At 40.6% G+C, this 22,828-nt stretch overlaps 2 protein-coding genes and 6 non-coding genes across 11 annotated transcripts; all 8 read left to right on the top strand.

Annotated features, from left to right (window-relative positions):
- The first annotated feature begins 881 nt into the window (after window positions 1-881).
- On the top strand, window positions 882-951 carry LOC131459031 (small nucleolar RNA SNORD49). The gene has a single exon (XR_009240180.1). It is a non-coding gene; the product is annotated as a small nucleolar RNA SNORD49 (small nucleolar RNA).
- A 200-nt stretch (window positions 952-1,151) lies between these two features.
- On the top strand, window positions 1,152-1,225 carry LOC131459042 (small nucleolar RNA SNORD65). Its single transcript, XR_009240190.1, has one exon. It is a non-coding gene; the product is annotated as a small nucleolar RNA SNORD65 (small nucleolar RNA).
- Window positions 1,226-1,309: 84 nt separating this feature from the next.
- On the top strand, window positions 1,310-12,818 carry LOC131458534 (calpain-1 catalytic subunit-like). 3 transcript variants are annotated; one of them, XM_058627698.1, is made up of 14 exons: window positions 1,310-1,479; window positions 1,775-1,827; window positions 4,337-4,601; window positions 5,194-5,281; window positions 5,394-5,509; window positions 5,594-5,727; window positions 10,497-10,689; window positions 10,772-10,846; window positions 11,097-11,182; window positions 11,573-11,644; window positions 11,838-11,995; window positions 12,089-12,243; window positions 12,348-12,359; window positions 12,501-12,818. In XM_058627698.1, exons 3-14 carry the CDS (start codon window positions 4,362-4,364, stop codon window positions 12,690-12,692), a joined length of 1,521 nt encoding a protein of 506 aa, XP_058483681.1. In that variant the 5' UTR covers window positions 1,310-1,479; window positions 1,775-1,827; window positions 4,337-4,361; the 3' UTR covers window positions 12,693-12,818. The 3 variants fall into 3 exon arrangements, with proteins under 3 accessions (XP_058483681.1, XP_058483679.1, XP_058483680.1); XM_058627696.1 differs by lacking the exon at window positions 1,775-1,827; XM_058627697.1 differs by lacking the exons at window positions 1,310-1,479; window positions 1,775-1,827 and adding an exon at window positions 3,078-3,742.
- Window positions 1,612-1,688, top strand: LOC131459047 (small nucleolar RNA SNORD49). The gene has a single exon (XR_009240195.1). It is a non-coding gene; the product is annotated as a small nucleolar RNA SNORD49 (small nucleolar RNA).
- On the top strand, window positions 1,879-1,952 carry LOC131459043 (small nucleolar RNA SNORD65). Its single transcript, XR_009240191.1, has one exon. It is a non-coding gene; the product is annotated as a small nucleolar RNA SNORD65 (small nucleolar RNA).
- A 1,965-nt stretch (window positions 12,819-14,783) lies between the features above and the next one.
- LOC131458533 (calpain-1 catalytic subunit-like) lies at window positions 14,784-22,203 on the top strand. 2 transcript variants are annotated; one of them, XM_058627694.1, is made up of 14 exons: window positions 14,784-14,949; window positions 15,235-15,289; window positions 17,785-18,049; window positions 18,683-18,770; window positions 18,877-18,992; window positions 19,077-19,210; window positions 19,883-20,075; window positions 20,158-20,232; window positions 20,483-20,568; window positions 20,957-21,028; window positions 21,222-21,379; window positions 21,473-21,627; window positions 21,732-21,743; window positions 21,887-22,203. In XM_058627694.1, exons 1-14 carry the CDS (start codon window positions 14,838-14,840, stop codon window positions 22,076-22,078), a joined length of 1,713 nt encoding a protein of 570 aa, XP_058483677.1. In that variant the 5' UTR covers window positions 14,784-14,837; the 3' UTR covers window positions 22,079-22,203. The 2 variants fall into 2 exon arrangements, with proteins under 2 accessions (XP_058483677.1, XP_058483678.1); XM_058627695.1 differs by lacking the exons at window positions 14,784-14,949; window positions 15,235-15,289 and adding an exon at window positions 17,072-17,193.
- Window positions 15,082-15,148, top strand: LOC131459032 (small nucleolar RNA SNORD49). The gene has a single exon (XR_009240181.1). It is a non-coding gene; the product is annotated as a small nucleolar RNA SNORD49 (small nucleolar RNA).
- Window positions 15,338-15,411, top strand: LOC131459039 (small nucleolar RNA SNORD65). Its single transcript, XR_009240187.1, has one exon. It is a non-coding gene; the product is annotated as a small nucleolar RNA SNORD65 (small nucleolar RNA).
- Window positions 22,204-22,828: the final 625 nt, after the last annotated feature.

The raw sequence follows: 22,828 nt of genomic DNA, 5'->3' as shown, positions 1-22,828 counted from the left end.
GTATCACGTGTATTTAATTATCACGTTGATACAATATAGTATCACGTTTATATAGTTATCACGTTGATACAATATAGTATCACGTTTATATAGTTATCACGTGATACAATATAGTATCACGTTTATATAGTTATCACGTTGATACAATATAGTATCACAAATTCCACTGTGAACACACTTCTGTACAATGTAACGTACGTAGTTTTTGCGAACTTCCAATATCATGGCAACCTGTATGTAACAAAAAGGTGTGTTTAATATAGGCCTAGATTTAATGAATGTCTTATTAGTCTGTAGTTTGACATGTTATTCAAATGGACAGAACAACGATTGGAACTAATAAAAGTCAACTTGATCATGTTTTTAACCTGAAAAAAACCCTCCTAAAATTCTGTGCTGCTGTGGTCCAGCTGGTGGTGACAGACAAATGTTAAGTAGACGAGATCTGCTGAGTGCGCCATCAGTAGGTATTTTGATGAAAGTAAATCAAAAGCACTGAAGCCCTTGATTCTGCACAGGAAGTTGCATAACTTTCAAATCCATGTAATGAATGATATATCGTTTTTATTTGTGTGCATAGCAGACAATTAACTATTTACATTTTTCAAAAAGTTGTCATGGATTATAGGCGCCTGACAAAGTCCTCACTCTCTAAGGCTTTCCAGTTTGAGTCTTGCTTCCTTGGACATGTGGCTCTGAAGCTGAGTTATCTCGCTGATGAGACAAAACGATATAACAAAATAATGAAGTCATTAATGACACTCACGTACATTATGGGATATAAACTGTTGTGGGAATTGGATTAACTGTTTCTTAAATGATCAGTTTACCTAGAGTCAAATTCAGTTCCACATGTGTCCATGTCTTAGATAGATAGATACTTTATTGATGATATCCCTAAGTGCCATCTGATGCGACAACTGACGATGTTTCTCATCCAATTTTCGGAGACTGTAAAGGTTGTTTAAATGAGTGTATATGTATGTATATATGTATAAATGTACATGCACACGATTGTTAATTGTCACACTTTGCTGATTACAGATTCTGCCAGTCTGGCCCTGTCGCCAAGAGTCAGCTGTCCAGTGACAAGTTTCAACAGGTACCTTTTTATCTTTAAGCCACATTGCATAAAGGGTTGGCAGTTTCTGTTGTGATGAAACCTAAACTGAAATAGCTGGAATTACCGTCAGATTGTTCAGTGGTGATAATTGCTTTTCTGAACATGCAATGAAAGGAGCATCTCATCACAACTGGAAATGCTAATTATACTGTTTTTTTAATGTTTTGATTTGTTTTGCTTACTCAGGGTCGGGCTGCACTTTGAAGCTGGAAAGGTGCCTCATTTTGATGTGGCTGCAGCTTCTGGATGATCTGTCAAGAGTGTGCTCTACCTTTTGTCCTTTGTCAGCTGTGAATGGCACAGTGGCACCCTCATGTGGAGTGGTAGAAGATGGATGGAGCTATTGAGAGATCCTTGTAAGTCCTTCATGGATATATCTACAGTTTATTGTTCAATTAAGTGCTTAAATTAATACATGTTAGCCCATCTTTAAAGCAAAATATTTGTACTTGGTTAGCTGCAAAGCTAACTTGCCAATAATTATCCCAGTCAGTGATGAAAACCTGGAATAGGAAGTGCCGTCTGATGCGACAACTGACGATGTTTCTCATCCAATTTTCTGAGACTCTAAAGGTTGTTTAAATTAGTGTATATGTATGTATATACGTACATGCACACGATTGTTAATTGTCACACTTTGCTGATTTACAGATTCTGCCAGTCTGGCCCTGTCGCCTAGAGGCGGCTGTCCAGTGATTTTTAAGGTACTTTTTTTAATCTTAACACCACATTGCATAAAGGGTTGGCAGATTCTGTTGTGATGAAACCTAAACTGAAATAGCTGGAATTAACGTCAGATTGTTCAGTGGTGATAATTGGTTTTCTGAACATTGAAAAGTTGCATCACACACTGTTTAACCATGTTTTGCATTGTGGCTTAAAATTATGTAATCTGTCTCCTGATGTCCAGATGTCGACAAGCGTGATGGGTTATGAATCGAGGATGGACGTGTGCTTATTCAAAAAGCACGAGACCTTTTTACTTCCTCATCCACAATGGCAAGAATTAAGACCCTTACGTGATTTGAACATGCAACCTTCTGATCTGGAGTCAAACCCTACTGTTACAACATAGTCACACACATGCTGACAGAGGCTTGTGTAAATGGGGTGAAGTCTGTCATCTCATTGCAATGCTTTGTAACTCTATGAGCCATCCATCTAAACTAATGAAGTTGCGAAAACCTAATAAAATGAACATGTTGGGTCATTTTCAGCAGCCTCCGTTGTAATATCTCAATGTTTATTTTTGCTAATTTCCCCCACGGCTAACCCCAATTTTAAGCATGAAATGTGCCCATTGCACCTCTGCCATTTTGTTTAGGTCACATTAAAAGCCCACAAACTAGACCTAATTAAGTGCCATTTCAATTCCATAGTTTCGTGCTGATCGCTAAAACGTGTCAAAATGGCTGCCATGTGAAGGACCATTATAACCTTTGTTTCAATGGACTTTTCTTAAAGTAACTGCTTGGTTTTTGTTTTTCCTGCCACATGTAAACTATTGTTAGTGGACACCTTACCTTCTCCCACTTCTCAAATTTCATGCAAATCGTTTCAACTGTTGTGTGTCCTGCGAAGGTGATTATAGCTTTGTAACACTGAACTGCTGTTGAGGTCAAAGGAAAAACTGACATAACAACCTTTTTAAAGGTAATAATTACTGTTAAGCCATAAACAGTGTTATACTTGTCGAGCAAGTTGGTCATGTAAAGTGTAATTCCTGACTGCTTCCTTGTCTTCAGACCAAAGCAAACATGGACAGCCCCTGTAACTAAAACATGTTTACCTGGATGGAGACGGTGCCTGTTAGTCTGTGTAAAAAACACATTGCAGCGGACAACGTTCTTATCACTACAATCTCAGGCTGGATTTATTTTCCAGTATTTACAAGTGTAATTCTTTTCTTTTCTGATACAGACTAAAGAATGAAGATTATGATGACTGGTTGCTGCTGAATGGGATCATTTGAATCCCTGTTTAGAATCTAACTGCATTCCTTTCCAAATTGAAGGTTGGGAAGCAGATTCTGATATAGATGGTTCATGTCTTTGAAAGTCCACTGTTTAAAATTACTTCCTTTTGGCCGAAATCGAAGATGGCGTCTCAGGAACGATGCTACCGTCAAAGCTATTAGAAAAATGTGAATGAATGAATGCATTTATTTTCAAACTTATCAATGTATTAACGAGCTGCTGTGTGGATTCATTGAGAGGAGACATGCTTAAACTATTAACATTGTTCCTAATATGATCATGAGTGCAGGTTTTTCTTTAATATTTTGATATATTAATATATCAATATAAGAATGATATTAATATAAAGATTGAGCTTTATATTTTGTGAAAGCAACATTTTTGGACAATAACATAGAAATATTTAAAATATGTTGACCTTACATAAGTTTGATGTCAAACAATCTTTTCCTTTGACATAAATTCTTACCTGTACCTTTAATTCCCAGTCCCTGTATGTGTGTTTTTGTACCTTCTATGTATACACATCCTGCCCGTAACATGTCCCACAGATTATTTGCATGTTGGAGGTATGACCTACCTGAAGTTGACATGTTGCAACAGCTGTGTTGGACACACCGGCTTGTCTGGTGTGAAATGCCTCGTAAGTTTGCGCTCAAAGCTAAACCGTAAAGAGTCTACATATATATGTCATGAAATATCTGTCTTTTATATATTCATGTTCATCTGTAGAAACTATTTTCAGGACAAGGGGGTTCGTGACAACAATGCATGGATATTACTTTACATTATGAAGCAGTCATACCCATGCAGATCGAATTACATGCACAAGTATCCAGTTTTTTCTCTCTTCTTTTTTCCCCTGTTGTAGAGAGCAAACATTCTCTGAATAGTTGTCAAATTCAAAACTCACATTCACACTTGATAGGATTTCTTCCCAGTTTCCGCACAGGAGAAAATAGTGACATATTTAAGAGGGAACAAACCACTGAAGATACTTTTTTTTTTTTAACCTTGTAGATAAAGACAGACATCATCCCACCTCCTTTTTGCCCTCGAGCAGAATGACATTATAGATGTCAGGGGCGGCCTTGCTGTGTGTTTTCTATACATTCTTGGGAGGAGGGTCTTGCTCCAGGCTTATGTAAAGTAGCCTGTGAGTCTATATTAGACGTTGCAGCAGTCACTGGTGTTTATCTCCACTCTCCTCTTCTCTGATCTTGTGTCTCTACCTCAGACTCTGCCCGAAGCTTCTCGCCACCATGCCTGTGTTTAATGAAAACACCGCCTTCATCAACCTGTGCTGCCAAGAGGGCAGTGAGGGCAGCGCTTCCAACCCTGCCAAATACAACAACCAGGACTACACACAGCTGAAGAGTTACTACATGGAAAAGGGGAGGCTGTTTGTGGACAGCTCCTTCCCACCAAACAGCTGCACTCTGGGAGATATACCTTACCTTGACAACTGGGAGGAGGACAGTGTGGTGTGGCTTCGTCCAGCTGTATGTAATTTTCCTCTCATTTCTACAATATTGTAAGATTATTAATGTACATGTTTACATTCTGCAGTCAGCATTCCCTCTAATGTAGGCATGGCATTGTGTTTGACTCCAGATGTGAAAGAAAGGCAGATTCTCAGCTCTGATGTATCAGGGCCAAACTGAAGAGAAAATAATAATATTAATTAATATATTAAATATAATATTAAAAAAGTCGTAATATTACTAGAAAAAAGTCATAATATTACCAGAAAGAGTCATAATATTAAAAAGTCAGAATCTTGCAAGAATAAGGTCATAATATTACAAGAATAAAGTTGGAATATTACAAGAAAAAATCATATTACAACAATAAAGTCAGAATATTACAAGAAAAGTCGGAATATGATGAGAATAAAGTTGGAATATTATGAGAAAAAAGTAGTAATTTTATGAGAATAAAGTCGTAATTTTATGAGATTCTTTATCTAATTAACTATTATTATTATTATTATTAATACTACTACTACTAATAATAATAAAAATAATAATAATAATAGTAAAAAATAGCAACTGAATGTTGCTATACTGATGTTTTGTTGTTGTTTTTGTCCAGGAAATAATGAAAAGACAGAACAACAGTGATGAGCCCACTTTCTGTACAGACGGGACCTCACGCTTTGACTTCGGTCAAGGAGGCATAAGTAAGCAAGAAATTCTGCTTTTCATCATTTGTGTGTTTGAAAATGTGAACTATGTGAAGTATGTGCCAGTGCTTGAGTGCTTTTCTTTTGTTGTTGCTTTGCCATTTGCCAGGTAATTGCTGGTTTCTGGCTGCGCTCTCCTCTCTGACCTTTAGTAGAGACCTGATGGTGCAAGTTGTGCCTATGGACCAGTCCTTTGTGGACTATGCAGGGATCTTTCACTTCAGGGTAAATATGTTGTCTTTGTCAAGAGTTAAAACTATGCATACATGCTTTGGTTAACTAACTCACTGTACATCCTGTCTGTGTCAGTTCTGGAGGTTTGGCAAGTGGGTGGATGTCGTCATCGATGACTTCCTGCCAACGATGGAGAACCAGTTGCTCTCTGTGTTCAGCAAAGGACGAAATGAGTTCTGGGTTCCTCTGCTGGAAAAAGCATATGCAAAGTATGAGATTAATGTATTCACTTTAATCATAGACTGTGACGTGGGATGTGCCATCGCCTAATACTGGGATAAATAGTTTTCACAACAACTAAAGTGTCCCAAGTATCCGAAGTGAAGTCCACAACAAGTTAAATATTCATCGCACGAGAAGTAGCACAAAAAAAGATATGAATCATGTGACTTGCGCAACATAAGGGTAAAAAAATAGGAAATACTGTACATTCACATGAGACATCTCTACATCAAACGGTCACAGTCTGGGAGAGTGTTTGCTAGATGAGGCCGACCAAGAGCATCATTTGAATCGAAGTCCACGGCAAACTGAGTCTCCCTCACTGGATTATGCTGATAAACATTTTCCAGAGAAGTTAATAGTCTCAGTTGCTTGTTTTAAGGTCTTCTTTAGTAAAACCTGATGTGAACTTTGTAACTCATGTTCCCGTTTAGAGGAAAATAGATCATAGTCATTCATTAAATCACAAGTCTTAAAATGTTGGGGTCCAGATTATGGCTGACATCATGACTACTCATTGATGCAGGCCTCCAAAAGTCTTTGAATCAGTCACTATTATAGCAGCTCAGCCTCAAACTTCCGCTACTGAGGTTTCTGACTCCGGATGACCTGGTTGACGCGCTTTGCCTTGGCGATCGCTCTTTTGAACTCTGATTGAATGTCCACGCTGTTCGTTTCGTTGCAATATATTGGTTTTATTGCTGTGCGTTTTCTTTGCATAATGAAATTCCAACAAACAATCCAAACCCATTCACGAGAAGCGCCTCCGCGGTACAGCGGTCGAAAACCGTTTGCCCTTCCGGTTCACAAACCTGACAATGACAGTGATAATGCCACCTATATACACCTGAGTTCCCCCTTCTGAGAGCACAGCGACCCCACACACACATTGAGTGAATTACACCAAACCCTCATACCACAATCAAACACATTCGGCTTCTATACACCGGCCCCTAATTGTTAATGGCAGCCTGACATAACAATTCAAACACAACAAGACAGGAGCAAATAATGTGTTGATACAGTTACATTACAGTGCAGTACAGACAAATCTATATTCCATGTACCAAACAAAGTTTCGTCACTTGCCTTTCAATAATGTTGGCCCTTGTCTGTAACCTCACGGAACGCACCAGCCCTTGTTTATCTGGAAAAACCTCCAGAACCCTGCCAAGCAGCCATGAGAGGTTCCAGGCCATAGCATCCTCTGAGAGAATTCTGTTCCTGTAGGGTGGTGGTGTGTCGCTGCAGTGCCACCATATGGTTGTTAAGAGAAGTGTTCTGGTTCTCCAACTGCTTGATCTGGTCCTTCAACAGGCTGCTCTCTGTCTGCAGAGAGGCATTTACTGTCTTATGAGCAGTGGTTAGCTCGGCACGCAGTGCAACATTGAGTGCTTTGCTCTCCTGAAGCTTCTTATCCAGAGTGGAGATTTTCTCCTCCTTTATCATTGACTGTTGGACAGTTTCCTCCAGTCGAGACTCAAGTAGCCTGTACCTGCTGTCGTCCAGCGTTTCTTCGAGCTTGCACACAGAAATCCTGTTCACCATCGCCAAGGGTAGCTCCACCTCCGAAGCACCACTGTTTCCATTCAGTGGTCCGTTAACAACCCATCCAAGCACTGTCTTTATAGCATATGGGCCATTCCCGCTACTGTTAATGACCTCCAAGGGTTCTAAAATCCTGGGAGCGTTGGTTCCAATTAACAGGTCGACGTTTGCTTTTATGTTTGGGATGTTTACCTTGGACAAATATGGCCACTTTGCCAGTTCTTCAGATGTCACCATGTTGTTAACATTGACTGGCATTTGTGTTTGTGTGAGAACCTCTGGGAGAATATGAAAGTCATTGCTGTCCAGAGTAGATACCTCCAAGCCAATTAATGAATATGCTGGAACCACTGTTTTCTGCCCCATCGTGCTCAACAGGAAGTTGTTTTTTCTCCCTGTGATGTTTAGCTTCCGCATTAGTTGTTCTGAGCAGAATGTGGCTGAACTTCCTGGATCCAAAAAGGCATACGTTTTTATTATGTGATTTCCCTTTGCACTTTTGACCTTCACAGGCAGGATGGATAACACACACCGGTCCTTACCGGCCCCTGTATATCCACATGTTTTAGGTGAAGTTGGCTGGTGAGATGTTTCAGACTTTTCCAGGGCTGGTTGCCTTTTAATATGAAGCACAGTGGGGTGGGTTTGACTACATTTTTTACATGTCAAGCGATCTTCACAGTCACGACTCATGTGTCCCACACATAAACATGCAAAACAAACCCCCCTTTGCCTCAGAATCTGAATCTTTTCCTTGTGCTTCCAACCCTTGAACTGTTTGCAGTCCTCCAAAGAGTGGCTACGAGCACAGCAAAGGCATTCAGTCTTTTCTGGGCCTGCTGTGGGCTCCTCAACCTTTTCCGGCGCTTCCATAGATGTTATAGTGGTGGCCATGACATTTCCTTTCATATTGTATCGAGGTTGTGCTTTAAACCCAGTGACAGACTTTATCCCAGCAACACCAGATGACTCCTGTATCTCACCAAACAAAGGGTCAGAAAGAATCCTGACACGACGCTCAATGAACATGACCATATCCATGAAGCAAGCGGGTTGATTGGTTGTCTCCATTATGTCATGGGCTATGGTCCTCCATTGCTCCCTCATTCTGAATGGCAGCTTTGAAACAATGGCTCTTATATTTACTGGCATATTCAGTTCCTGCATGTACTGAAGCTCTTCCATTACATTGCAGCATCCACGCAGAAATAATGAATAGGCTTGCAGAGTTCTTACGTCCTCAGATTTAACTGTCTGCCAGGCCAGAGCCTTTTCCATATAAGCACTTGCAATCTTGTACTGATTTCCAAAATGTTTCTGGAGAAGTTCCTTTGCCACTGCATAACCACGCTCTGGAGCCATATGCTGGCAGCTTCGCACCAGTTCACGTGGCTGTCCTCTTGTGAACTGTTCCAGATAGTACAAACAATCCGCTTTTCCTGCCTTTTCCTCTACTCCTTGCTCAAAGGCTTTGATGAACGTCCTGTAATGGAGAGGGTCCCCCTCAAATGTGGGAATATCTCGTGGTGGTAGTGTCATCATACGCTGTTGCTGTACCAGAGCTGCTGTTATTTCATTTTGCCTTTGCATTATGGTAAGTATGTCAGGTGGACTTTGGCCAATGTGGTGTTGTTGCATAGGTTGAGCAGTTGATGACTGGTGTTGAAAATGCAGCAATGTTTCAGCTATGTTGACCTGTTGCTGCTCTTTTTGGCTGCACTGGTGCATTGAAGCAGCTTGGACCCATTGCTCAGTTTCCTTGGGTTGCACATCCTTTAATAAGATTTCCTTGGGTGGTAGTGACCATTTTGACAGTTCATTTTGTGTTGATTTCCATGCAACAGGACGGTACGTCTTTGCCATAGGGTTCAACGTGGTGACAGAGTTTTCAAGTCTTTTCCTTTTCTCCTTTTCCAAATAGGAATTCATGCCATTGCTGTGTGCTTGAGAAGAACCTCTCCGCTCTGAAGCCTGTACCTTTGTTTTATCATGCTTTAGCATCAAATCTTGTATTGATTTTCTTATGATGGCTGTTTTATTTAACTTAGCTTTTCTGCCAGACTGCAACCTGTCTAATTCATTAGCAAGGGCCTTTGCAGTGAGTTTAACCACGCGTTTTTTAGTTTGTGTTTCAACACCGCCACCCACACTACTAGATGTAATAACATTTTGCACATTAGTCCCAGCAGCTTTAATTGTGTCCGACATAGCGCTGCTTCTTCTTATGATGATGAATAGTCAGTTCATAAACAGCCAGCAGCAATCAACGGATGCGACGCAAAGTTTATTGTCCCCCTCGCTTCGGCGACCAATGCATTGGGTTTATGCCCGGCGATGTGTGCACACAATTTCAATGGCCATTTACCGGTGTAGCGCTACACATACCTCCGTGCGTTGGGCGCCATGCGGTAGTTCCATGGTCTGATGGTCCGATGATCCGATGGTAATGGTCCGATGATCCTATGCTCCACAGTCAGGTTCAGCTCCAGCACCGCTCTCCGGCGTCTCGATATCCACGTCCAGACGCTCTCCAAATTCCCTCAAAGTCCAAACCGCTTCCAGCAGCTCCCCCCGTCTTGCGCTCTCGTGAGCGGGTGCGATGACGGCGTTCACGGGATCTGGACCTCCGGCGTTCTCTTCGTTCCGTACCAAACGTGCCTTAAGTGTCCAACAAAGTTCCAACTGGTGCGGGTTTTCGACTAATATTATAGCAGCTCAGCCTCAAACTTCCGCTACTGAGGTTTCTGACTCCGGATGACCTGGTTGACGCGCTTTGCCTTGGCGATCGCTCTTTTGAACTCTGATTGAATGTCCACGCTGTTCGTTTCGTTGCAATATATTGGTTTTATTGCTGTGCGTTTTCTTTGCATAATGAAATTCCAACAAACAATCCAAACCCATTCACGAGAAGCGCCTCCGCGGTACAGCGGTCGAAAACCGTTTGCCCTTCCGGTTCACAAACCTGACAATGACAGTGATAATGCCACCTATATACACCTGAGTTCCCCCTTCTGAGAGCACAGCGACCCCACACACACATTGAGTGAATTACACCAAACCCTCATACCACAATCAAACACATTCGGCTTCTATAGTCACGTCTGCCAGACCAGTTGCTCTTGACTGATGATGATTTGGGTCACTAATACTGTTCATGAGATCATGACGCGCCACACACACCCCATTCAAAATCCCTTTTGTTTCTCAGGTTGTGTGGTTCATTTGCTGATATGAACTTTGGGATACCGGCAGACGCCTGCAAGGACTTCACTGGAGGAGTGAGCATGAGTTATCAACTCAAACAGGTCCACTCTGAAGGCCATGATGAGGAGCTTTGGCTCACACTGACCAGAGCCACCAAATGCTTGTCGATGATTTGCTGTGGGACCGCTCCAAAGAGGGTGAGAGAAGAAGAACAATAGGAGAAATAGAAAGGAAGAATCTGTCTTTTCACACATGATTTACTGTTGTTGTTGTTTTCAGGGTAGTAACGAGAACACTGTAAGCTCCAATGGACTGGTGGCTGCACACTCTTACTCTGTCACAGCTGTCACTGAGGTACAACGCAACTGTTCATAACAGGGAGGGAGGGGTGAGATACTGTACTGTTTGTTTCTCTTTGAAACAAACGTGTGTCCTATCTGACCCACAAACATCTCAAAGGGCCTTTAATAAAATACAAAAGAACGAACAATGCAATCAAACCTATCTGACTACTGTAGGAATCTTAAGGGACAGTGAAAAGTGTTACTTTTCTACTTTTGCACAATTCTCTTCCCTATTAGTAAATTTCTCATTTCCTGATAAGGTTGAGTGTCTTGGCTCCAAAGTGAGACTGGTTCGACTCTTGAACCCCTGGGGTGAACAGGAGTGGAACGGAGAGTGGAACGACACGTATGTGATTTAATCATATAACCATGTCCCACAATGCATATTTGTGTATATATACTAGTGCAGTGCCTGTGCAAAATCTGTTTTTGTGTGTGTTTTTAGTAATTGTTGGTTGGGTGTGTTTGAGTGCTCATGGCTAAAGTTCAGTGGCATTTTTATTTGTGTGTGGTTGAAAGCAAATACTGATACTGACATAATGGCATACAATAAACATGGAAAATTGAACTACATGGTTGGAGTTGGAGTTCAAGTTTGAAAGCACCATCGGTTCGAGAGATAAGCGAATTAATAGATAGATATATACTGTTTTTATAGTTGCTGTGTACAAGAGCTGAAGATGAGTGATATATATTTTCAGTTTCAGTGTCAAATTGCCCTCTGTCTTCTGCTCAGGTCAGACATGTGGAACAGCGTGAGTCCCGACGATCAACAAAAGCGTCTGAAGCACGATAATGGAGAATTCTGGTAAATTACCTGAATCAATAAAACATTTGTACAAGCTATTTTTTTAGCTTCAGTTTGGAATGTATTTATTGTTGTGTTTCTGTGAGTGACACCAGTCAATCGGATCTAATGTGAAAGAGTGAGCATAAGTTGTCTGTAGACTGCAGTATAACGTAGGTTTTGAGTTTCACTGTTGCTTGTTTCAATGTGTCAGGATGAAGTTGGAGGACTTCTGTGACAATTTCGCCATGGTGTGGATGTCTTGTGAGAACCCCAACTTCACCGATGGTGATCTTACCTGCCAGTGGAAATGTATGATCTATCAAGGCAGCTGGGTGTCAGGGGAGTCTGCAGGCGGCGACAAGAGTGGAGGTGGGTCATTCTAAAAGCACATGGTCATGTCACAAACACAAGCAATAACCTGTCTCTAAAGGTGTCCTATGCATCGTTCATTTTCTCTTGTAGTGATGTTCGAGACAAATCCTCAGTATCGCATCCAGGTGGCGACCAATGACGAGAAGCAGCCAGGAGACAAAAACTTGATGGTTTCACTGATGCAGAAACCTCAAGTGAACCGCAGCAGAAGTCGGTTCTACCCGATTGCATTCACCATCGTGAAGGTCTGCATTCTGAATGTCAAAGTGCAATTATTCATGTGACAAGCATTTTTAAATGGCTCTGAATCTGTATCATAACATATTTCTTCCCATTTTACATTCAACAGATCCCACCTGGGGTAAGCACACACACAAGAACATGCACAAATGACTTACATATGTATGAATTATATTTTTTAAATAGCTTGAATATTGCAATGACAAACTCAACAACAACGCATTCTTCAAATGAGGTTTATTCTCCATTATTCTACCTCCAGACACCAGAGGGAAGACTGGAACTCCCCTTCTTTTACATGAACAGCTGTGTGAGGGAATCAGATTATTTCATCTATGAGAGAGAACTGGTTGAGCTGCTCAGTGTGGAGTCTGGAGAGTATGCGATCATCCCCCACACCCGGAATGCCTACATGGATGCAGAATTTGTTCTCACCGTCTATACCAAATATTAGGTTAAGATCAGGTACTGATCAGACATACTGTCCCATTGGTCACACAGGGAGACTTATTCCAAATCAATGATGTCTGGTTTTTTTACTAAACTGTATTGCTGTGATTAAAGCCTTTGTCTTTGGGAATAGTTTTATTTTTTATGTTTAGTATATGTGTGTAAATGTATGTAATGTACAATAATAGGCTATTATGGCACTTTCCCACTGCATGGTCCCAGTGCAACTCGCCTCGACACGGCACCGTTATTTTGCTCAGGCGAGGTTCCAAGCCAGCTAAGCCAATACTATACTATACTATGTGTGATGCCGTCAGACTGCTGGCCACTGTTTGGTCATCACAGGAGGAGGCATGAGCATGGCGTCTGACACAAGAATCAAACCAAATGATGCCGAACAATCAATTAAAGAGACTTAAAAATCGTGAAAACGTGCGTTGATCTCCAACATTTAGCACAAAATGTCTAAAATCTCAAGATTTAACAGAGGAGTCTGGTGTATTTAGTGACAGCATTGCTGAAAGCCTGCGATGCCACTGTATCTCAGTGCAGTGACTGTGTCAGACGGAATCTGTGCTCCGGTCATGCAGGAAATACTGAACTAATCTTTTTAATTAACTGATTCCAATGATTCAGTACACTGAAAACAACTGCTTTACAAGGCACTTTGTGTGTGTGTTGCATGTAAAACAAAGTCACGGCAAAATTGAGGACTCTGCCCACGTATGTTGTAATAGAAAACCAACCAAACCGTGTAGAGTCGAGCCAAGGTTTACTAAGTAGTGGTAAAGCGGCTTTAGATTCATGTAAAAAGGATTGTCTGTGATACTAGGTTTAATCTCCATCCTTGAGAGCATTGTCCCAATCACATTTAAGCTCTAATATTTACATGTACATGTGTGTTTATGTGTCTATGTATGTCGACTCGACTGTCCATGACAACAAGTGTTATTTTAATTTTTCAAACCAAACATTTAGTTTAGGTTAACTGTCAATTCTAGCAACAGAATCCATTAGAATAAGTTCATATCTTTTCAGAATAAAAGCTCAGAACTCTGGCCGTCTTATGATTGGTCACTTTCAGTGTGGTCACACCCACAAAGAACTTCTTGTGTTTGATTGACAGCTATCACTTTTTTTCCGGGTTGAGCGTCCCATTGAGCATGCGCAGCAGTGTTACTATGTGAACGAGCCGTCCGCGTTCTCGACTTGCTCTGCGCGTCCATGAACAGCGAAATAACGGGAGTACGCTACTGACGTGCGCTGGCGGATTTCATGAATACCAACAGATAGTGAATACAGTAAGCTGAAAAGTATAATTCTCAATTTAATGGTTTATTTAATTGACCGTAGTTATTCGTTTATGTGTTGTTACAGGCAGGAATCATGGTCCTGCAGACTCATGATCATATTATTAGGAACAACAACAACAACGTGTTGAAAGTAGTTTTATAACGCCAGATTCTTGCACTCAACATGTTACTTTATCTTCAACTCCAATTCACGTGTCCATCCCATTTATCAGTAACGTTATGAACCCATAGCTACGATAAGACGAGCAGCCTCCCCCGGAATCAGTGGTGAAGTGAGCGCAGGTCTCCACAGTCCACAGCGTGGCCAAAGGGGCGGGTGCTCAATCCAGTTCTTATAATACATCCACGCATCTGTCCCGTGTTCACGATGTCAGTCTCCTCTCCTTAATGAATCCACGCAGCAGCTCGTTAATACATCAATAATACGTTTGAAAATTAATGCTAATGCGGTGCTCGATCCAGTTCTTTTCATACATCCATGAGTTCGACCCTTCTCTTCCTGTGGGAGCAGCCGGTCAGCAGAAGGCGTGGTCGACCACGCCTCCGTAACAACAGCTCAAAAGGTACATCACCACCGGACATCAAGTGACACTTCTAAGGAAGGCGGGAAGATACGCGTGAAACTGTTTAACAAGGTAAAGGAAAACTTAATGTTACCTTATCCTTTTATGTTGATTTTATGGTTCACACCCCCTGGTTTATACACTATAGTAATATTTTCTAGTTGACTGGGGATTTTGTTCGTATTGACATTTGTATTTAAACTATGTTTTTTTACAGTATACAAGATAATCTGGAGCACTGGTGCCTCATTTTGATGTGGCTGCAGCTTCTGGATGATCTGTCAAGAGTGTACTCTGCCTTTTGCCCTTTTGTCAGCTGTGAATGGCACAGTGGCACCCTCATGTGGAGTGGTAGAAGATGGATGGAGCTGTTGGACAGATCCTTGTAAGTCCTTCATGGATATATGTACAGTTTATTGTTCAATTAAGTGCTTAAATTAATACATGTTATCTCATCTTTAAAGCAAAATGTTTGTACTTGGTTAGCTGCAAAGCTAACTTGCCAATAATTATCCCAGTCAGTGATGAAAACCTGGAATAGGAAGTGCCGTCTGATGCGATGTTTCTCATCCAATTTTCTGAGACTCTAAAGGTTGTTTAAATGAGTGTATATGTATGTATATACGTACATGCACACGATTGTTAATTGTCACACTTTGCTGATTTACAGATTCTGCCAGTCTGGCCCTGTCGCCTAGAGTCGGCTGTCCAGTGATTTTTAACAGGTACTTTTTATCTTAACACCACATTGCATAAAGGGTTGGCAGATTCTGTTGTGATGAAACCTAAACTGAAATAGCTGGAATTACCGTCAGATTGTTCAGTGGTGAGAATTGGTTTTCTGAACATTAAAAAGTTGCATCACGCTGTTTAACCATGTTTTGCATTGTGGCTTAAAATTATGTAATCTGTCTCCTGATGTCCAGATGTCGACAAGCGTGATGGGTTATGATTCGAGGATGGACGTGTGCTTATTCAAAAAGCACGAAACCCTTTTACTTCCTCACCCACAATGGCAAGAATTAAGACCCTTACGTGATTTGAACATGCAACCTTCTGATCTGGAGTCAGACCCTGCTGTTACAACATAGTCACACACATGCTGACAGAGGTAAATGGGGTGAAGTCTGTCATCTCATTGCAATGCTTTGTAACTTCATGAGCCATCCATCTAAACTAATGAAGTTGCGAAAACCTAATAAAATGAACATGTTGGGTCATTTGCAGCAGCCTCCGTTGTAGTATCTCAATGTTTATTTTTGCTAATTTCCCCCACGGCTAACCCCAATTTTAAGCATGAAATGTGCCCATTGCACTTCTGCCATTTTGTTTAGGTCACATTAAAAGCCCACAAACTAGACCTAATTAAGTGCCATTTCAATTCCATAGTTTCGTGCTGATCGCTAAAACGTGTCAAAATGGCTGCCATGTGAAGGACCATTATAACCTTTGTTTCAATGGACTTTTCTTAAAGTAACTGCTTGGTTTTTGTTTTTCCTGCCACATGTAAACTATTGTTAGTGGACACCTTACCTTCTCCCACTTCTCAAATTTCATGCAAATCGTTTCAACTGTTGTGTGTCCTGCGAAGGTGATTATAGCTTTGTAACACTGAACTGCTGTTGAGGTCAAAGGAAAAACAGACATAACAACCTTTTTAAAGGTAATAATTACTGTTAAGCCATAAACAGTGTTATACTTGTCGAGCAAGTTGGTCATGTAAAGTGTAATTCCTGACTGTTTCCTTGTCTTCAGTCCAAAGCAAACATGGACAGCCCCTGTAACTAAAACATGTTTACCTGGATGGAGACGGTGCCTGTTAGTCTGTGTAAAAAACACATTGCAGCGGACAACGTTCTTATCACTACAATCTCAGGCTGGATTTATTTTCCAGTATTTACAAGTGTAATTCTTTTCTTTTCTGATACAGACTAAAAAATGAAGATTATGATGACTGGTTGCTGCTGAATGGGATAATTTGAATCCCTGTTTAGAATCTAACTGCATTCCTTTCCAAATTGAAGGTTCGGAAGCAGATTCTGATATAGATGGTTCATGTCTTTGAAAGTCCACTGTTTAAAATTACTTCCTTTTGGCCGAAATCGAAGATGGCGTCTCAGGAACGATGCTACCGTCAAAGCTATTAGAAAAATGTGAATGAATGAATGCATTTATTTTCAAACATATCAATGTATTAACGAGCTGCTGTGTGGATTCATTGAGAGGAGACATGCTTAAACTATTAACATTGTTCCTAATATGATCATGAGTGCAGGTTTTTCTTTAATATTTTGATATATTAATGTATCAATATAAGAATGATATTAATATAAAGATTGAGCTTTATATTTTGTGAAAGCAACATTTTTGGACAATAACATAGAAATATTTAAAATATGTTGACCTTACATAAGTTTGATGTCAAACAATCTTTTCCTTTGACATAAATTCTTACCTGTACCTTTAATTCCCAGTCCCTGTATGTGTGTTTTTGTACCTTCTATGTATACACATCCTGCCTGTAACATGTCCCACAGATTATTTGCATGTTGGAGGTATGACCTACCTGAAGTTGACATGTTGCAACAGCTGTGTTGGACACACCGGCTTGTCTGGTGTGAAATGCCTCGTAAGTTTGCGCTCAAAGCTAAACCGTAAAGAGTCTACATATATATGTCGTGAAATATCTGTCTTTTATATATTCATGTTCATCTGTAGAAACTATTTTCAGGACAAGGGGGTTCGTGACAACAATGCATGGATATTACTTTACATTATGAAGCAGTCATACCCATGCAGATCGAATTACATGCACAAGTATCCAGTTTTTTCTCTCTTCTTTTTTCCCCTGTTGTAGAGAGCAAACATTCTCTGAATAGTTGTCAAATTCAAAACTCACATTCACACTTGATAGGATTTCTTCCCAGTTTCCGCACAGGAGAAAACTGACATATTTAAGAGGGAACAAACCACTGAAGATACTTTTTTTTTTTAACCTTGTAGATAAAGACAGACATCATCCCACCTCCTTTTTGCCCTCGAGCAGAATGACATTATAGATGTCAGGGGCGGCCTTGCTGTGTGTTTTCTATACATTCTTGGGAGGAGGGTCTTGCTCCAGGCTCATGTAAAGTAGCCTGTGAGTCTATATTAGACGTTGCAGCAGTCACTGGTGTTTATCTCCACTCTCCTCTTCTCTGATCTTGTGTCTCTACCTCAGACTCTGCCCGAAGCTTCTCGCCACCATGCCTGTGTTTAATGAAAACACCGCCTTCATCAACCTGTGCTGCCAAGAGGGCAGTGAGGGCAGCGCTTCCAACCCTGCCAAATACAACAACCAGGACTACACGCAGCTGAAGAGTTACTACATGGAAAAGGGGAGGCTGTTTGTGGACAGCTCCTTCCCACCAAACAGCTGCACTCTGGGAGATATACCTTACCTTGACAACTGGGAGGAGGACAGTGTGGTGTGGCTTCGTCCAGCTGTATGTAATTTTCCTCTCATTTCTACAATATTGTAAGATGATTAATGTACATGTTTACATTCTGCAGTCAGCATTCCCTCTAATGTAGGCATGTCATTGTGTTTGACTCCAGATGTGAAAGAAAGGCAGATTCTCAGCTCTGATGTATCAGGGCCAAACAGAAGAGAAAATAATAATATTAATTAATATATTAAATATAATATTAAAAAATATTAAATAATATTACTAGAAAAAAGTCATAATATTACCAGAAAGAGTCATAATATTAAAAAGTCAGAATCTTGCAAGAATAAGGTTGTAATATTACAAGAATAAAGTTGGAATATTACAAGAAAAAATCATATTACAACAATAAAGTCAGAATATTACAAGAAAAGTCGGAATATGATGAGAATAAAGTTTGATTATTATGAGAAAAAAGTAGTAATTTTATGAGAATAAAGTCGTAATTTTATGAGATTCTTTATCATTATCTAATTATTATTATTATTATTATTATTAATACTACTACTACTACTACTACTACTACTACTACTACTACTACTACTAATAATAATAATAATAAAAATAATAATAGTAAAAAATAGCAACTGAATGTTGCTATACTGATGTTTTGTTGTTGTTTTTGTCCAGGAAATAATGAAAAGACAGAACAACAGTGATGAGCCCACTTTCTGTACAGACGGGACCTCACGCTTTGACTTCGGTCAAGGAGGCATAAGTAAGCAAGAAATTCTGCTTTTCATCATTTGTGTGTTTGAAAATGTGAACTATGTGAAGTATGTGCTTGAGTGCTTTTCTTTTGTTGTTGCTTTGCCATTTGCCAGGTAATTGCTGGTTTCTGGCTGCGCTCTCCTCTCTGACCTTTAGTAGAGACCTGATGGTGCAAGTTGTGCCTATGAACCAGTCCTTTGTGGACTATGCAGGGATCTTTCACTTCAGGGTAAATATGTTGTCTTTGTCAAGAGTTAAAACTATGCATACATGCTTTGGTTAACTAACTCACTGTACATCCTGTCTGTGTCAGTTCTGGAGGTTTGGCAAGTGGGTGGATGTCGTCATCGATGACTTCCTGCCAACGATGGAGAACCAGTTGCTCTCTGTGTTCAGCAAAGGACGAAATGAGTTCTGGGTTCCTCTGCTGGAAAAAGCATATGCAAAGTATGAGATTAATGTATTCACTTTAATCATAGACTGTGACGTGGGATGTGCCATCGCCTAATACTGGGATAAATAGTTTTCACAACAACTAAAGTGTCCAAGTATCCGAAGTGAAGTCCACAACAAGTTAAATATGCATCGCACGAGAAGTAGCACAAAAAAAGATATGAATCATGTGACTTGCGCAACATAAGGGTAAAAAAATAGGAAATACATTCACATGAGACATCTCTACATCAAACGGTCACAGTCTGGGAGAGTGTTTGCTAGATGAGGCCGACCAAAAGCATCATTTGAATCGAAGTCCACGGCAAACTGAGTCTCCCTCACTGGATTATGCTGATAAACATTTTCCAGAGAAGTTAATAGTCTCAATTGCTTGTTTTAAGGTCTTCTTTAGTAAAACCTGATGTGAACTTTGTAACTCATGTTCCCGTTTAGAGGAAAATAGATCATAATCATTCATTTAATCACAAGTCTTAAAATGTTGGGGTCCAGATTATGGCTGACATCATGACTACTCATTGATGCAGGCCTCCAAAAGTCTTTGAATCAGTCACGTCTGACTCTAGTCCAGTTGCTATTGACTGATGATGATTTGGGTCACTAATACTGTTCATGAGATCATGACGCGCCACACACACCCCATTCAAAATCCCTTTTGTTTCTCAGGTTGTGTGGTTCATTTGCTGATATGAACTTTGGGATACCGGCAGACGCCTGCAAGGACTTCACTGGAGGAGTGAGCATGAGTTATCAACTCAAACAGGTCCACTCTGAAGGCCATGATGAGGAGCTTTGGCTCACACTGACCAGAGCCACCAAATGCTTGTCGATGATTTGCTGTGGGACCGCTCCAAAGAGGGTGAGAGAAGAAGAACAATAGGAGAAATAGAAAGGAAGAATCTGTCTTTTCACACATGATTTACTGTTGTTGTTGTTTTCAGGGTAGTAACGAGAACACTGTAAGCTCCAATGGACTGGTGGCTGCACACTCTTACTCTGTCACAGCTGTCACTGAGGTACAACGCAACTGTTTATAACAGGGAGTGAGGGGTGAGATACTGTACTGTTTGTTTCTCTTTGAAACAAACGTGTGTCCTATCTGACCCACAAACATCTCAAAGGGCCTTTAATAAAATACAAAAGAACGAACAATGCAATCAAACCTATCTGACTACTGTAGGAATCTTAAGGGACAGTGAAAAGTGTTACTTTTCTACTTTTGCACAATTCTCTTCCCTATTAGTAAATTTCTCATTTCCTGATAAGGTTGAGTGTCTTGGCTCCAAAGTGAGACTGGTTCGACTCTTGAACCCCTGGGGTGAACAGGAGTGGAACGGAGAGTGGAACGACACGTACGTGATTTAATCATATAACCATGTCCCACAATGCATATTTGTATATATACTAGTGCAGTGCCTGTGCAAAATCTGTTTTTGTGTGTGTTTTTAGTAATTGTTGGTTGGGTGTGTTTGAGTGCTCATGGCTAAAGTTCAGTGGCATTTTTATTTGTGTGTGGTTGAAAGCAAATACTGATACTGACATAATGGCATACAATAAACATGGAAAATTGAACTACATGGTTGGAGTTGGAGTTCAAGTTTGAAAGCACCATCGGTTCGAGAGATAAGCGAATTAATAGATAGATATATACTGTTTTTATAGTTGCTGTGTACAAGAGCTGAAGATGAGTGATATATCTTTTCAGTTTCAGTGTCAAATTGCCCTCTGTCTTCCGCTCAGGTCAGACATGTGGAACAGCGTGAGTCCCGACGATCAACAAAAGCGTCTGAAGCACGATAATGGAGAATTCTGGTAAATTACCTGAATCAATAAAACATTTGTACAAGCTATTTTTTTAGCTTCAGTTTGGAATGTATTTATTGTTGTGTTTCTGTGAGTGACACCAGTCAATCGGATCTAATGTGAAAGAGTGAGCATAAGTTGTCTGTAGACTGCAGTATAACGTAGGTTTTGAGTTTCACTGTTGCTTGTTTCAATGTGTCAGGATGAAGTTGGAGGACTTCTGTGACAATTTCGCCATGGTGTGGATGTCTTGTGAGAACCCCAACTTCACCGATGGTGATCTTACCTGCCAGTGGAAATGTATGATCTATCAAGGCAGCTGGGTGTCAGGGGAGTCTGCAGGCGGTGACAAGAGTGGAGGTGGGTCATTCTAAAAGCACATGGTCATGTCACAAACACAAGCAATAACCTGTCTCTAAAGGTGTCCTATGCATCGTTCATTTTCTCTTGTAGTGATGTTCGAGACAAATCCTCAGTATCGCATCCAGGTGGCGACCAATGACGAGAAGCAGCCAGGAGACAAAAACTTGATGGTTTCACTGATGCAGAAACCTCAAGTGAACCGCAGCAGAAGTCGGTTCTACCCGATTGCATTCACCATCGTGAAGGTCTGCATTCTGAATGTCAAAGTGCAATTATTCATGTGACAAGCATTTTTAAATGGCTCTGAATCTGTATCATAACATATTTCTTCCCATTTTACATTCAACAGATCCCACCTGGGGTAAGCACACACACACAAGAACATGCACAAATGTCTTACATATGTATGAATTATATTTTTTAAATAGCTTGAATATTGCAATGACAAACTCAACAACAACGCATTCTTCAAATGAGGTTTATTCTCCATTATTCTACCTCCAGACACCAGAGGGAAGACTGGAACTCCCCTTCTTTTACATGAACAGCTGTGTGAGGGAATCAGATTATTTCATCTATGAGAGAGAACTGGTTGAGCTGCTCAGTGTGGAGTCTGGAGAGTATGCGATCATCCCCCACACCAGGAATGCCTACATGGATGCAGAATTTGTTCTCACCGTCTATACCAAATATTAGGTTAAGATCAGGTACTGATCAGACATACTGTCCCATTGGTCACACAGGGAGACTTATTCCAAATCAAGGATGTCTGTTTTTTTACTATACTGTATTGCTGTGATTAAAGCCTTTGTCTTTGGGAATAGTTTTATTTTTTATGTCTAGTATGTATGTAATGTACAATAATAGGCTATTATGGCACTTTCCCACTGCATGGTCCCAGTGCGACTCGCCTCGACACAGCACCGTTATTTTGCTCAGGCGAGGTTCCAAGCCAGCTAAGCCAATACTATACTATACTATGTGTGATGCCGTCAGACTGCTGGCCACTGATTGGTCATCACAGGAGGAGGTATGAGCACAGCGTCTGACACAAGATTCAAACCAAATGATGCCGAACAATCAATTAAAGAGACTTAAAAATCATGAAAACATGCGTTGATCTCCAACATTTAGCACAAAATGTCTAAAATCTCAAGATTTAACAGAGGAGTCTGGTGTATTTAGTGACAGCATTGCTGAAAGCCTGCGATGCCACTGTATCTCAGTGCAGTGACTGTCAGACGGAATCTGTGCTCCGGTCATGCAGGAAATACTGAACTAATCTTTTTAATTAACTGATTCCAATGATTCAGTACACTGAAAACAACTGCTTTACAAGGCACTTTGTGTGTGTGTTGCATGTAAAACAAAGTCACGGCAAAATTGAGGACTCTGCCCACGTATGTTGTAATAGAAAACCAACCAAACCGTGTAGAGTCGAGCCAA

This window comes from Solea solea, chromosome 4, assembly GCF_958295425.1.
Source record: "Solea solea chromosome 4, fSolSol10.1, whole genome shotgun sequence".
NCBI lineage: Eukaryota > Metazoa > Chordata > Actinopteri > Pleuronectiformes > Soleidae > Solea > Solea solea.
The sequence above is the reverse complement of the archived record's forward strand: the minus strand, read 5'-3'. Positions and strand labels throughout refer to the sequence as shown.